The sequence below is a fragment of the Lichenostomus cassidix genome, chromosome 3 (genome assembly GCF_008360975.1).
Source record: "Lichenostomus cassidix isolate B80296 chromosome 3, HeHo_3.0, whole genome shotgun sequence".
Classification (NCBI taxonomy): domain Eukaryota; kingdom Metazoa; phylum Chordata; class Aves; order Passeriformes; family Meliphagidae; genus Lichenostomus; species Lichenostomus cassidix.
The window spans coordinates 9,190,306-9,206,894 of record NC_139483.1 but is presented as its reverse complement, the minus strand read 5'-3'; the positions used below and the strand labels follow the sequence as shown (position 1 = coordinate 9,206,894).

The window sequence follows — 16,589 nt, the reverse complement described above, 5'->3', positions numbered from 1 at the left end:
CCCCCCTTTTCTGTAATGATGTAGTAAGTAGGACTGTGCTTACAAAGCTGCAAATGTCTATCTGTAAAGACTGTGCTGTGGTGTAACAGCATGCAGAAGTGCTCCAGAGCCCAAATAGACCAGGGTTATTTTCTACAGAGAAGCAGGGAGTGGTGACCCCAACACATTTGCTGGAAATTTGCTACCAGGCAGGGGGAAAGACAGCAGTAATGAACCCAGTGTGAAGAACAGGAAAATAGAAGGCAAGGCTTCCACATCCTCCTTCTAACTGCCTTCATTTGTCTCTGTTTCCCAGTCAAAACGTGGGTGTAATTGTTCAGGCATAGCATGAAGCTTCAAAGACTCACAGTAGATAAAGCATAGCAGGAGGACAGCATGATGTCAGCAAGAAGTGACTTATTCTCCTCAGCAGTGAAAGAATTAGTAAGCTAGAAATCCAGAGATGTCAGGACTTTAGTTCAAACTGGAAAGAGCATTTCAGCTCACCAGACTGGCAAGAGAGAGAGGGGCAACCCTAGGTCTCCTCTTGCAGAAATGCTTTCCTGAGTCACAAACCATCCAGAGCTGTATGTATCACTCACACCCTTCAAAGCACTGCAAAACCCCAAGCAGTGTCCCCATGGGGAGAGAAACAATGTAGAAGGGGAAAAGAGACCTCTTTTCATTTAGCAGCAATGACAGTGCCACTTATTTCCACAGTTATTTAACATAAGGAAGCATAATGAATAGAGAACAGCAGATAAGGCATAAATTATAAGCTAACTCAAGAATATGGCTCCTACTCGACTTTAAAAGGCAGGCCAGATGTCTTCAGATACTGTCGACTGTGAGTCGGTGTCACAAAACCCTTTCAAGCTCAGCTAACTCAAGTCACAATGTGCACTTGATTTGCTTGGCTGAACGGGGAACTTCCCGGGCTGTGAGCAGGATCTACGCACAGCTGAAAATACGGTGGGAATGAGTCAGTTCCTTGGAGCTTGCGTGGGAGGCAAAGACAGAACTGTGGGTGGCTTCAAAGTGTTAAACAGCCTTTTAAATTCAGGCCCAGCTTCTCAGAGGAATAAGGAAACAGAGATATTCACCCAGCCTGGATTTAGTTCCATGTCTTGGGTCAGCCTTGAGAAAATCGCTCTCTGATAGTAACAGCCACTTCCCAGGCATGCAGATCTGCTTGCTCCCAAGCCAGTTCAGCTTCAGATGTAATTCTGTGGGGTTTAACAGCAGCCCAATTAGTCCCTCACCCACAGCAAGGCAGCAGCAGCTGGCCCTTCTCTCCTAACATCTGCAGGCTGCCTCCCAGGCAAGGCAGAGCCCCACCAGCTCCAGGTCAGGCATTTCTCTGTCCGTCTCTACTCCCTGCTCACTCGTTTTGCTCGAGCTGCTTGGGATAACCCTTCAACACAGGCATCTCAGGTACCCAGTCCCTGTGATGACAGAGAGCTACTTCAGTCTTTCCAGCTCTGTATTGGCAGGGAGTTTCCCATTCCTGCAGCTGATCATTCCTCCTCTGGTGCCAAGGACTTTGGGATGTGGTCTTACCTGCAACTGGTTTGTGCATATAAGGGAAAGTGGATGTTGTGGGTTAAATTACCTGGTACATTGGAAATTCAGCCCCCATACAGTTACCTCCTGCCAACTGTTTGCCATTCAGCCTGGTTCTCCTATAGTGCAACTGGAGTCTGGTGAGCTCTAAAGAGGATTTATTGCTTTTACTGGATCAGGCTCACCCTTCCATTTAAGTGGATTAATGTGGGTTAGCTCTGCACAGCATTAGCCAAGTCAACAGAAAGTTCCCTACTACTGGCAATGTTGTTGTTTTTTCTCTGTCACGATGAATTTTTAATGGTCTTTTTGTGCAAGAGCAGCTTTGCAAAATCTTAGACTCCTGCTTTCCAACTTAGATGATTTGGCATGTGAAGAATGCAATGAATATTTAAACCTGTAGTTTGGCATAGCCTCCACAGAGCAGCTAGAAACCTAGTCCTGGTCTTTTGGGGACTAGCCAGCAACAGTGCAAAACCCCAAGCCTGGAGGAACAGCATGAGGAGCTTATGAGGTTACATCAATCTTTGGTGCTCAACCAAAATCACTCTAACCCTATCACTCTTTAGATTCTTTTAATTAACCTCAGGACTCATATGGAGGAGCTGTAGGCGGGTGGAGCTGTGGGTTATTTGATAGATGACTCAGATCACTCTGCTGGTCATATTTTATTCATGTGAGAGTAACTGCTGAAGGCTGTTATTTACCACTGGAACCAGGGTCCCATCGCAGCAGACAATGTGCAACCATGTGGTAACAATCTCTGCCTGGAAGATCTTACAATCAAACCAGATTAGACAAAAGGGTCACAAAGGAAGGGACCCCTTCTTTTGCCCTCCTTGTATACATGGGTGAACCAGGGGCTCACACACACATTCAAGCAGCCACCAATTAGGAGTTACCCCTTTGTACGTAATTCAGCCCACGGCAAAATCAAGGCAAATCGACTTAGCTTTATTGGCTGTAAAAGGGCACTCGGTTCAGGAGCCACCACCAGAAATCCTCCATCATCCGCTCCAACACACAAGGATAGATGCTGGAATTCAGCCAAGACAGCGTGGCTTTCATCTTTCACATGAAAGGGGGCTCCCTTTGACATTTTGAGGCCCACTTTTTTAAGAGCTGTTATGCAAACTTCAGCTCATGTGAGCTCGAACAATACAGCGGCGCATACAACCGAAACTTTCGAGGCAAGCAATGTTTCCGTGTGCTTGGGAACAATCCGTATATGGGAACAATCCCACTGGCTGAACAATTCCAACAGGTATCAGGTGGAAACCACCACCAATGAAGGATGGCAGTGGAAATAAAATTTCTGGTCTCAGTGTCCCCTGAGCCATGGGTTTTGGTAGAGATATTAGCATGGAAAGATGCACATTTCTTCAGAAGTCGCTGTTGCTCTCTGTCTCAGTGTGGCCTTCTGGAAATCCCAGATCTAAATATTGGCAGTTCTGTGCTATTTAACTTCTGAAGCCATCCTGTAGCCAGCTTCACACATGATTATATTTACAAGTCTCCATAGGCTGGTATGTCATTATCTCAGTGTGTTAATTGATTAAGTCTGGCCTACATACAGTCAGCTGGACTATTCCCTTTTGGGTTGTTTTAATTAGCAAGACCCAGACATTTTAAGCCTTTTGGAGGACAGGAATCTCTCTCATCATGCAAGTAGAAGCCCATGGAAATCTCTTGGAATTGCTGACTTTCCAGCTATAATAATTTAGCTTCATAGATGGAAAGATACTCATATTGATGCACAAGAAAGTGGTAAAAAAGGTGAAAGCAGACTTCAATCTGACAACAACAAAAAGGAAAATCATCCACCTACAGCTCTTCAAAGATGCAGCCAACACTCACAGCTGAATTAACAAATTGTGAAGCAGACCCTCTAGCAGCTAGAGTCAGACTGAAAAAACCCAGGGCATTACTTGACACATTTCTTTGCCCTGATTGGGGAAACATGTCACTTCCCTCCTAGATATAACTGGTATATGTTAAAACAAGTATTCCATAAGTGATGAAATAAACAGGGCTTGGCTTCTAAAGGATGTGTCTGAGCACGACTGGCTGTTTAAGTGAGAGGTTTGGTGTGAAAGCGAAGTTGCTCTTGTGGGGTGGCTGTTTAGCTGGCATGACTGCCAGCTGAGTTTATCCACAGGTAAGGCACTTGTAACAAGTGTTTTCCCACACTGTTTTCCCAGTGTCTAATCAGGGATGAGCTCAGCAAGAGTACTAAGAGCTCTCTGTTGTACCCAGCTGCCTATTTTTATGAAGCCCGTAGGAAATTAGTATCTTCAAGACCTCAGTTTGGTTTTCCCTGGACATGTGGCTCAAGAAGCATTACTGGAGCAGCACAAGCAGAAGATTAATGGTGCAAACACAAATCTGTAAGAAACCAAGCCAAAGATGAATTAGTGTGTGTCTTTTTGCTCCAAGCTGTAATTAAATTCAATGAAGCGCAGAGCCTTAGGACCCACATCTTAGAAAGCCTTGTACCTACTATTTTCAGTGATCTGTGGCCTGGTTTCCGGAGATGCTGCTCATCTGTACTTCATGTTGAAGCAATTAAAATTCACTAAATAACCAAATTAGAAGTCTCACATTAGGATCCAAACATCAGGCAGTGAGTTTCTGCATCAGAACCACTAAGTTTCTACTATTTGGCTCAACTGCTCCACTGGCCAGGCCTCATATTAAGCAAATAAGGTCTTTGTGTTGTTTGTGACTAAGAGTGAATAAATGACCCTTAAATAGATTGCGATGGCAACTTAGGCTGCAGAATTTTCCTGTGTTTCATTATAGGTTTTGGGAAAATGCATAGACCTTTGCACAAAAAAATAAAACACAGAGACTTTCTGGCATTGTTCTGTGCATTATCCAGACTCTTAGAAAATAGTTGCCAATAATTAGTGTCCTAACCCTGTATTTTGAGGGTGATTATACTTTACTGAACTCAGTGGGAAGTTTGCCATTGACCTCAGAGGAGCCAATGTTTTACACCCACCAAACTTATGGGTTTCAGAAAAAAATAAGACATTCAACACCTCTCAGAGCAAAGCCCATTGAGCCTAAATACAGACTTTACACCTTCCTGTCAGACACCCAGTTCATCCCAGTTTACATTCACAGCTACAGCACAGCTGTAGAAAGTATACTGTGAAAGTATCTGAGTTCCAGAAAACAAGTATTATAAATCCAGCTCAATGTCAGCAATCTGACAAATAAACAAACCAATAAATTTGCTGTCTTTTCACTACCTGCCTCATACCCTCAATCTGCTTTGGGTCTTTGATATACAGGAGGCCCCAGAGAAACTGTACAACAATAAGAACACACTATCCTCCCAACAATAAGAAAATTATGGTTATAGGATCCATAAAAGGGGATTAAATTTCTTGCCAGGAGAAAGATTTGGAGGAGGAGACTCTGTCATTTGCAAAAAAGCTGCCATAGGGCCACGGCTCCTGAACACTGTCACATTTCAAGGGCAAACTGTACAAAAAAGTGGCTGGAAAAAACCCTCAATCTGTCACTTCAGCACTAGGAAAACCACCAGAGAAAATGGTAGCAGGGTTATTATGCTATTTCAGAGAAATCAAATACATTTCAAATAAAAATTTTGTTAGGGTTAATGAATAAACCCACATCACTGTTGCATTCAATTGGATTTTTTTTAAGAGGCACATAAACATTCCTGTTTGAGGGGATAAATCAATGACAAATTGTCTGATGTTGGGAAGAAATTTCCTCTGCTAGCAGATGATTCCAATACAGAGTTTCTTGTATTCTTTCCCTTTGAAGTATCTGGTACAGGCTGTGGTTAGAGACAGGATATCAGCCTGATGAACCCCAAAGACATTTTCTTGTAGCTCAAAGCTCAGATGGTCACAAACAGCAGTTGTTCTGGTTAGAAAAAAGTATCACGCATTTGCTCGAAGTTCAAAAGCTCTCTGCTCAGCACCTGGATTTGCTGTTCTTCGTGCCACATCTTTACAACCACTTCCTTCAGGAACTGGCCATAAAACGTGCTCTGATGGTGACAGCTCTTAAAATGTTATGCATGTGAGTGGGTTTGAAAACACAGCTCTTCCAGAGGTGCTTCTTTGTTGCAGGACCTTTTGGTCATGAATGTTAGTACACAGGCATCCTTTCAGGCTTATTTTTTGGAATTTCAACCTAATATCAGAAATAATTGCTGCCAGCTTGAAACACTGCAAGCTGTCAAAAATGAGTGAAAGGTGGGTGTGGGAATCTCCCTGCCAATTTCTCAAAACTGCTTACTCCTTGTAGATAATTTTTTTTTGGTGAAGTTCCAAGTAAATGAAGTGTGCTGGTTATTTGCCATAGGAAAAAAATGACAAGCTAAGGTGCTAGGTTTAAAATGGATGATCTTCATGTCCCACAAAGGTCTTCCTCAGCTGTCAGCAGGACACTTGTTCCTTTGCAGGACAAGAAAATGGGTCCCATTTCAAACAGCCCTTTAAAGACAGAACTGGGGAGCTGGTGCACTGTGTAGTATAAGAAATCCCTTATAATGGATGTACACTGTCATTGTACCCAGTGTCCCCGAGGAGGACAGGGGAAGAAGAATGATGGAATATCCTCTGTTGGAAGAGATTCACAAAGATCATCAAAGTCCAACCCCTGGCCCTGCACAGGACACCCCAACAATCACACCATGTGCCTGAGAATGTTGTCCAAATGCTTCTTGAACTGTCAGTCTTGGGGCTGTGACCACTTCCCCGGGGAGCTTGTTCCAGTGCCTATCCACCCTCTGGATGAACCAGCTTTTCCTAACATCTAACCTAAACCTTCCCTGACACAGCTTCAGGCCATTCCCTCAGGTCCTGTCACTGATCACCACAGAGCAGAGATCAGTGCCTGCCCCTCCACTTCCCCTCATGAGGAAGTTGTAGATTGCAATGAGGTCTCCCCCCAGTCTCCTCCAGGCTGAACAAGAAGAGCATAGGAAGTTCACCTCAGACAGCTGCCAGTCGAGGAGCTACACTGGATGCCAAAACTTTCATCCAAGCCCTTCAGATCCCAGGAGAGAAATCCTGGCTTCACTTTAGTAGGACTTGTGCCCCTGACTAAAGTGCAGTTAGGATTTTACCTTAGGGAGAACCATCTCCAGTTTTCTCCTACCTGTTGCTGGAAGGAGTCCATTTATTCAAAGTCTAGGGAAGCACAAATGCAGCAAATAGTATTGCATCAGTGGTAATTGATAGAGTTTTGTAATTAAAAGTGTGTGGTATTTTTTGCTACCTCTCTGGCACATCACAGCCCTTCAAAGTCCTCTGCAAAGACAGGGGTAAGTGTGAGGACTCTGCTCACCCTGCAACCTGCTCCAGGCCTGTGGCATTTCTGGCCACATGTAGTGGAAGTACAACTATGTCTCAGCCCTGTGGCAGAAACTGTATTTAAACTGTGGAACTGGCACTGTTGCAAAGGCTGCCTTGCTCTGGCCAAATGGCTTGCCACAAACCCCTTCATTTCAGACAGATGAATGAATGCACAGGCTTTCCTGCTTGCCAAAATACCCATAGTTTCCCCAGAGCTCAGTCAATGGCCCCTGAGAAACAGCGTCACTGACCATCCATCATGTGACCCTCGAGCCACAGCAAAGCAGAAAACTCTTCCGAGCAGAATATATCTCTCTGCTTCATCCTATTGCTGTTTTGCTTGCTACTTGGAAGCCTTCTCATTTCTGTGGCTGGCTCAACCACTTAATAAGGTTCTGGGGTTTTGCTCAAGATGAGGATGTTCACTGAGATCTATTCACTAAGTGAACAGAGAAATCCTGAAGTGATCCCCAAGACTTAGGGTCACTGCACAGAAAACCCTATTCAGTGTTGCCAAGCCACCAGGGTCAGCCACACAGCCGGAGTTTTACCTGTTTATTTAGTTATTTAAAGGTAACTATCACTTGGGCTTTTAGATCATGTTGGTAATTTTGGATTTCTGTTCCAAAAGGATATGAACATACATATGCATGTGTATACATACATTTCCAGTTTGACAGCCTGAGCCACAGCGTTGGTCTGAATGCTCCTCTTGGAGGCACAGACCATCCACCTTTCCTGGCAGGAATACATGGAAACTGCTGAGGGCATTTCAGCTTGAACATCAAGCCCCATACCCATACATTACTGTGACAATGGGAGCTTCCTTTTAGGTATCCCTCAAAAAAGAAATTAAAAAAAATTGTATTTCTACTTACATTTCATATCTGGGATGAACCATATATTCTGCATCTGCATTCTGCATGGTTCTTTCTTTTTTCAGTTGTTCAGAGTTTTCGGAAATGAATTTGCTGGGATTTGAGCTTTGTAATGTTCAGACTCCTGAACAAAACCAGCAGAGAGTACTGCTTCTTCTGGCTGCCCACACTGAAATACTTTCTGCTGCAAGTTGTGGCCGGCACTTTTGCAAAATGTGGTTGAAAGTTATACTTTGTAACCTGGCTTTTATCATTGTTCTCAGGAAGTTGTAAAGAGTAAGCACTTCTAAAGTGCAATCACTTGAGTTCAGTTGCTCTGGAATTGGGCTTTTAAGGTTGGAAATTGCTCTCTGGGGCACAAGGATGATAATGCTTTAAGTTTGAGAAGTGTCTGAGCTTTTAGTTTCTGAATCAGGTCGGAGCTAAATATAATCTGCAAACTGGAAATCTCAGATTTGAAGATATGGTACATTTGGAAAAGTATCGGACTTGATACTTCAAGGATCTCACCGTGTTGACAAGGTCCCTATCCCTGTTCTTTCCTACGACTGAAATGTCACATCAAGAGCTCTATTAGTTAATAAGATAATGCTGGCACAGTGCTGAAGTGGGGAAATTAAGAGTGTGAAAATCAGCAAAGTGCTTGCTCAAAGCAGTTAGCCTGACAGTAGTCCTGTCAGTTGCCTTAAAACAGATGTTGACCAATTCAGTAGTTCATCATGACATACCTCAGAAAATGCAAAAAGAAGGAATGCCAGTTCATGTGACATTTTCTATATAACTAATAATAATTAAGTAACCTAGATAAGAATTAAGTTTAAGGCTGTGTATGACTTGGCAATGTCTTATCCATCCTGAAGTATGCATTAATTCTTGCTCCCCCAGGCAATGATACTCCTAGCATCAGTGACTCCTTAGGTGATTACATTACATTAAGTCTGAAAATCACTTTGTGCTTTCCTTGCCACCTCAGAGCACAGAGCTGTGATGGCTCATGCAGAGAGATGGGATCACGCAGTTCCTCACAAACCTTTCTCTTTACAACCACCCAGAGGGCTGCTGTGAGATCCTGTCTCACATGACGTTAGGCAGCAGGCTTGGAATCTAGCAGAAGCCAAACCAAAGTCTGTCAACTCTTCCTAAACGAATTTACAAGTGGGGAATGAGAGAATGAGATGAATGGTATGGGATGGTTGTGCATTACTGCAGGGATGCAACTAAAAATATTTGTGGGGATCTAAGTATATGACCCCGAAAATACACACATACTTTCCAGCATTTAAATATCTTGTCTCTGGGTGGAAGCCAAACATTTTTCTATTTATTTCCACATATGTCACCAAGATTCTGAGGAATTTAATTGCCTAAATACAAGTGTTAAGAAAATACCAATAGACTGAATATCCTGGAAAAGGACAAGGTGCTAGGATGTCAACTCACCTAACACCATGTGCTGAAGGAAGGAAAGCATCTCCTTGTTGCTTTCACAGAAAAAGGCTGCACTTTTATTAACAAGAAACCAAGTTCTGTCTGTGATAAGTACTGAGAACACATGCAATGATTCCTCTTGTTTCCACGCATCCTGACAGCTACTTCAAATTTGCATTTCTAAGTGGAATTAGCAGAAAAAACAAATTTACACACCCCTTGCCAGTGGTTTGTGTTCCATGCAGTGAGGCTCCTGACAAAGCCCAAACTTCCCAATTGCTCTCCAGAATGATAGGAGAAATGCCTTTGGATGAAGATTGTGGTGAACTCATGCCCAGGATACTCCAAGGCCAGACTGTGTCACAAAACCCCCATTTGACTTTATGGAAGTCATTCAAACCCTTGGACTTGTTTTCACAACAGGGGTAAGTCTGTTTTGCCTATTTAAATTACAAGCTTTCCAAGCAGAGTGAGAAACACTTTAGCTAGGCACTGAGTGAGTGAAGGAGGCCACGTGAACTCTCATGCATCCTGCCCCTTGAAGGCAACGCCAGGCAGCTAAATTCCTGAGAAATGCTTGTTACCTTGGGCCCTTGTAGAAAAACAGAGCTGGAGGGACCCACACTGGTTATGCCCTGTAGCTGCCTTCCACTCCCTCTGCCATTCCTGACTGGATGCTGCTTCCATGAGGAGAGGCTTCTTAGAAGCATTTGTAGGCTTCCTGAGGGAGCAGTCAAGAAAATCCTCTCCTTGCCCTCAGACTCTTTGGTTTCACAAGTTACAAGAAGAATTCGTGCAGGTAGAACTGTGTCTGAACCCAAGGATTCCTCCTCATGAAGAAAGCCTGGCTATGAACTGGGTCAGCACAGCCACCAATTAAGCAGGGAGAGGCTTGGAGAGCTGTTCAGATCCAGGCAATGGTAGCAGCACATTTGGTGTCATGAAACATATATATGCTAGAAAGTGCCAAGCTGCATTTGTCAGACCCTAAAACTCAGCCTGGGTGACGTTATTCTAAAATGTATTTTGTACTGCATTTACTAGTGAACTAGATTTTTTTTAACCATAGAATATTCAACTTATGGTTTTATATGGTCGCAAGCTTACAGTATCTGTGCCCTCTCCAAATTCAGTCTCTGTGATTGCATCCTTACCAAGAGGACAGTACCTGTCCCAGATGGACAGCGGGGATAAATTACACTGCAGAAATTTGGTTGATGTTCATGGTGCCTCCTGTCTTGGTGACACTTGCATTTTCCACAGATCCAAGTATCCAAACGCAACATTTTCTAGTTCAGTTTAAAAATCTCTAGGCATAAGCAACACCTTTGATTCACAGATGAAAGCAAGAGGACATTGCAGGGTGCAAGAAATGTTTTAGCCAGGCATTTTGTTGGACAAGCTAAATCCAAATGGCCAGGGACTAGGGCTGGAATTAGTCAAGAGAGCATGATGGACTGTGGGCAGTACTGTGCAGCTGTGCTGTGGATGGAGCCAAACACCAACACAAACCAAATGATTTTGTGTGCAGTGAGCTCCTGAACACAGCACCTGATCCACAATGAGCATTTCTCATGAGGGCTGCGAGTGTTTTTTAAAAACATGTAACATACATACCATTAGTTGTATAATAAAGGTACACAGAAATCTTTGTTTATGTGAGCATATCACATTTCTAGGAATATGTAAACACAAATATAAACCAATAAAAAGTGTGCTCTTTGCCTCCTCTCTTGCACACTGCTTGAGGCAACTTTGTTGTTCAGAAGCAAAACAAGCAGCAGCACATAAAAAAGGAGCAACAGCTCGGTTATCACTTACCTACGGAAAAATAAACTTGGGCTCTGCAGATGTGGTTGATGTCAGCCTGACGAAACTGTTGGAAATATGAAAATTCAGATATACTCAGTTTTCCCCCCACTTTCCTCAGCTGATTGGCAGTAGCCTGGTCTCCATTTTAACTGAGTTATTCTCTTTCCATGCCAAACCTCTCAGAGCAGGGCTGGCAGTGCCAGACACCTGGGGCACCTCTCCTGCACACCCGCTCAGCATGCCCTCAGGAACCTGCCATGGCCCAGCCTGGCACCCACAGCCACGGCCTTGCCCTGCTCCCCCTTCTCCTTGGAGCCCTGCTGACAGGAAACAAAATAAAATAACAATGGCTCTGCAGCATCTCTCCCACCTCAGCCCAAAGCCCTGTGTGGGGTGAGGACCTGGGAAGGGCAGGGAGAGCAGGAAGGAGCCTTGGTCGCTGCCATGGCCACCAGGGCCTACCAGGCCGCGTCCTCCCGCCAAAAGCACCAAACACCTCAAAAATACCTAAAAACCACCTGAAAAACTCACCTGTCCTCATCCTTCCTTGCTGCATCTGGACGAGAATGGCCTGTGCCCAAGGCATAGCAGCCTTTGCCACCCAAAATTAAAAAATAAAGCAGTTTTTTCCCTCAGAAACCCCGAGCTTCAGAGATTCCGCTTCCCCCTCGTTTCCCAGCCACCTCAATAGCAATAAACAGCATGGTTTGGACAATAAACGGCATCGTTTTGATATGATGTATTTATATTTACATGGTACATTTTAAAGCAATAGCTACACTGATCATACATATTAGAAACAATAAAAAAAGAAGTTAAGAACTAAAATGTACATCATACACTTGTATATATTTTTTTTTTACACAGAGGTAAAAAGGCTTATAAAAATCAATACAACAGGGTTTTAACTTTTAGTATATAGATACATAATGATGAGGCTTCAGGCACTTTAATTTGTTAACGTGAGCAATAGCTTGGAAAAAAAAACCAAACAAAAAACCAAAACCTTTCCACAACAGGAAAAAAAAAATTGGTTAATGTTTTTGTTACCACAGATACAAAAATAAAATCTGAATAATTTCTCTCAAATGATTGATGTCAGTATTGCAAAGCTGACTGGGAGAATGCTACACACTGTTCAGCAGCAGTGTGGAAATTAAGGAGAAATATTTACAAAAAACCACCCATTTCTATCCTTGTGCCCTTACACCACTGCCATCACGAACCAAATAACACACGCAGCAAAATCTACAAGTATTACAAAAACCCAAGAGAAGAGGGAGGAATTAGGAGGGAAAGAAAAAAAAATAAAAAAGAGGGACTTTTTTTTTTTAAACTTTTATTTTCAGACATACAGAAAGGCTTGGAGTATGTCTACTTTATTTAAATAAATAGGGGCACTTCAAGACCGGACAAAAAACTGTAAGATCTTTTTGTAGTGTTGTGCTTTATAGAGAGAAGATCTTACAGATGTTTGTTTACATGAAACAACTTTTGAGAACAGAAATAAAAGGAAAAGGTTGTTTCATTATTTTTTTACGAGGCTGGCTTGATGTTTACTAGACACCATTGAGAGATTTGTCAACTGCTATTAGGCACAAAATATTTGTATTCCATTCAGCAAACCCAGACACATCACCCAGAGTGTAACACTCCATCCCTTTTCCACTATCATTCATTTTTTTTTCTCCAACCGAAAAAATCCCCAGTAACTGCTATGAATTAAACCTACCCAACTCTATAGTGTATAATAAGCACATTGCATACTTAATTCCTGGTTGACTAAAAAGCTGTGATTAACTCTCAGAGGAACTGTTGGGACATTCCACCAAGAAAGAATGGCAAGCGTTCCTTTTACATTTATTTGGCAAATTAATTCTTAAAAAAAAAAAAAAAAATTCCTCTCTTTTAAGACTGATGTCAATGTGCAATAGAGGGAGGGAAAGGACATGCGCCCACTGGCAATTTACTGCAGAAAGAAATTATGGCAGGAACAGCAGTGCCAGCTTTCACAAGCCAATCCCTAGCTGCCTCAAAGTATTCAGATTGTACTATGCTAGTTAGAGCTCACTGCACTAAATCATTTTTTTTATTTTTTAATAAAAATTATTTGGCTATTCCTTGTAATATATTAGAAAAATACTCTTTTTCCAAGCTAATTACAAGCCTTGTACACAAGACAACATGACATTAAAAAAAAAAATTAAAAAAAAATTAAAGTAATATTATCCTGCTGTATGCACCTTATGCATCCACTTGATAAACCTGGGTGGTGAACTGGGGAGGGGGAAAAGCCAGGCAGATGCCTTGGTCTGGCTCCTGCAAAGACTCACATGCTCCATCCCACACAGGCTCACGGGAACACCGCAACGCGCTGAGACATGTGGAAGCGTCTGGAGGATTGGGACCGCAGCTCACAGACTGGAAGTGGTAGTTAACATCCTGGCTTTGGATTTTTAAATACCTGCTTAGATTGCTAAATGTTGTTACTACAGTGGACGCGAATGTTCTCATGCTCATGGATACAGAAAACAAACACACACGATTTTCCATATAATCCACCACTTAATGCAGCATTTCCCCAGAATTGCCATAATAGTGCTTTTGACATTGCATTGTTAGTAATTCTTTGCATATCAACAATTTTCCTCATCTGGAACCTTAGTGTTTTATTCACAGATCACTATGTTGCTGGCTAATGAAGAAGTTCCCTTTCTTTTTGGGCAGAGCTCTGAAAACACAGTTTTATTTTTCCAATGTTATTTAGGGAAAAGAGAAAAGCCTAAAATGTAAGTTTCCCTTTCAAGTAGTGGTCTGAAATGATTACAGGTAAGGAGGACTACCAGATTCTCAATGGTTATGTGACTATGGTAACTGAGCCTTACTTTCTGTTCACAGAGCTTTATGAACAGAGAAATAATTTAAGATGTTTGCTGAAGGAAATGACGATGGACCCTAGAAGAGAAACTGCAGCTTAGATGGCTATTTTAACTTTGGAAAACAGAACAAAAAAACCCAAAGAAAACCAGTGACAGAAATACTGTGTTGTGGTACAAGTTTGTTACTAGCACACCTTCTATACACACACAATAGCTTGACGGCAAGTTAAAATAATCTTCCAAGTGAGATTTCATTCACTACACCGCCCCATTTCTAGAAATGCCAAAGCTTGCTAACAGGCTGATGGTACCACACAAGCGGAGGCAAGACAGACACAACCTGGAGATGTTCTACAATCCACCACCATTTAAAGCAGTTCTTCTCTCAAACTCATTTTAAATGGAAAAAAAAAAATAAACATGTACAAGACAGTCTGTTTTGATTACAGATTAATAATACAAAAGTCTATGCTGTAGGTTAGTTAGTTAGAACAGTTGATGAGCAAATCAATGCAGTGTGAGCCCCAGACGACCCAATGTAAAGTGATCCAAACTGGTGGTTCCGGATGCTGTCGGGCACAGTGGCTGCATTAGAGTGACCTCAATGCTCCAAAACCAACGTGTTCCTTGAACTACAGGAAAAAAACCTAACACTTTGAATGCATCTGTAGTCATCCAGCAGCTTTGTGTTTTCCACCACAGCACCTGCACATGACCCCACAGTGGTAACAAGCCCGAAGCGGCAAGTAACAGCACATACATGGAGCAATGAAAGACAAGGCGATAAGGGCCATCCACCGGAGGCAAAACATTTCATCACTGGTGTCGCACGAGCAAGGATCTGTATAGTCTCCTTCTGGGTCGGACATACAGTGATAGAGCATAGTGTCTGCGCACCACATACAGCTCACTCGATGGATGCAAGTCTTGACACGGTCTGGAGCATCCTGGCATTGACCCCGCTTGTTCTCCTCGTGGTTGAACATGTCCCTGCAGTACACGCACCGCGACCTCTCACCGTCTTCCTTCCGCCTGGGCTTGAATTTGACAGGTTGAGTCTTTATCACAGCACCCTTGGTATCTTCACCCAGGTCAAAGTCCGAGTTGTCTACGTAAGGATAAGTGTATTCGTGTTTCGAGGCCTCGCTTTTGGCAAAACGTACGTAGGAGTCCATGTCATCAGGATCAAAGTTCTTTCCTCGTGCTGGGGCATGGCGATAATCCTCATATCCAGTCATCCAAATCTTTTCCCGAGGATTGATGCGCACTATCTCCTCATCATCGTCTGGAAAGTTGACGTGCCGATAGGATCGTGGTACTGACTGTGGAAGTAGGAATGAAGAGAGAGAAAAGATAAATAAGCTCACTTTGCTAGCGGTAATCACTGTCTCCTTGCTTTGTGAAGAGCCAGTATTTAACAATTTTGTCTTTCCTTCTTTATATGCCCTTCACCGTGATCCATCACAGAGTTTCAGCCTTTGGCTCAGAGGGACTACAGCTGTCAGAGTCCTGCACTGGCCTGTGTGCATGTGGTACCACACAACACACTGAACTCTACTGTTATCCCTCCTCTCCCCTCCTGTTTTTTAATAACGGGAAGCCATTTAAAGTTAACTGAGAAAGAAACAGGGAGAGCAGAATGTGGAGATTATCTTTCAGGGACGTGGAGGAAAACCAAACACCAGCCTCAGCTCTGGCAGACACAGACCTTTAGGTAGCAACAGTGGCAAGGAACCTTACTTGTTCTAGATGGTAGTGGTCAGAGCTGTAATGGTCGTGAAGGTGTCCACGAGTGCAAATTCTTCGATGTTCGCAGGATGCAGGAGAAGCCAGAGTTCGCACAGGCTGTTCCCTTTTCTGAGAGGAGTTGGAGGAGCTATCTGTAGCATTCTGTTTTAAATGGAAAGGGGGGAAAAAAATCGTCATACATTCAGCTGTTACCGCACAGGGCATTAAGAGATGTTTTGCCACTCGCTGACTTCGCGCACACCTGCAATATTGGCAACACCTGATGGCTGGAGGCTTCGTGAAGTTTCACATAAAATACTTGAAAGAGGCAGATCTGTTGCCAGGCCATAAAAGCTGTCGCCACACACATGGAAAAATAATATGCCATGGCCTGCCTGTGACACATTCACCAACACCACTTGTATTCGCTTGGCATGTTATTTGTTATCCTGGGCATGGTGGGATGATGAGTGCTCACCAGGAGCTACCTCTGAAGAGCAAAGTTAAACTCTGGCAAATGATGCAATCCTGTAGGTCCTGCGGGCTCAGACAGAGCATCTGTGTGCCCAGGCTGTACCCCACCAGTTACTCAGGATGCAAAAATACTGGCAGTTTTGTTAACCTTTACACATTCTCCAAACACTCACAGAATTCCAGTTCATCACAGGCTACTTGAATAGGCAGCTTTCCTATAAAAACTTCAGGATCTTTTTTTTTGTTTTGTCACATTTTCGTCACTCACAATTAATGTGCAATGTATGTGACTTGTGTTTTTATACCTTCCTGGCTCCCTGTGAGCACTTTCTTTAGGTTAATTGGTTACATCATTATTCAACAATGATCACAAAAGGGTGAAACATCACACAATAAGATGCTGTTGTCAATACCTGCTGCTTCTTAACATTCATATTTCTACCCCTGCAGAAATACACAGTGGGTAACAATCTCTTCATAGCCCTTCCTTGGTTAAAACTGTTGCC

General features: G+C 43.0%; 1 protein-coding gene and 1 long non-coding RNA gene across 5 annotated transcripts in view; both read right to left on the bottom strand.

The window, feature by feature from the left end:
- The window catches only part of LOC146438997 (uncharacterized), a 34,371-nt gene extending 22,696 nt beyond the window's left edge, over positions 1 to 11,675 (bottom strand). For 2 of the 3 annotated variants that reach the window (XR_014850624.1, XR_014850625.1), the window contains exon 1: positions 11,534 to 11,675. This is a non-coding gene — a long non-coding RNA (uncharacterized LOC146438997). Of the gene's footprint in view, positions 1 to 11,011; positions 11,209 to 11,533 lie in introns of those variants that run through there. The other variant, XR_014850623.1, reaches the window with a different exon arrangement.
- Positions 11,676 to 11,726: 51 nt separating this feature from the next.
- Positions 11,727 to 16,589, bottom strand: part of SPRED2 (sprouty related EVH1 domain containing 2) — a 59,899-nt gene continuing 55,036 nt past the window's right edge. For both annotated transcript variants that reach the window (XM_085054300.1, XM_085054301.1), the window contains exons 5-6: positions 15,622 to 15,771; positions 11,727 to 15,203 (exon numbers count right to left, since the gene is read on the bottom strand). In XM_085054300.1, coding sequence (XP_084910426.1) covers positions 14,553 to 15,203; positions 15,622 to 15,771 — 801 coding nt within the window. In that variant the 3' untranslated portion in view covers positions 11,727 to 14,552. The remainder of the gene's footprint in view (positions 15,204 to 15,621; positions 15,772 to 16,589) is intronic.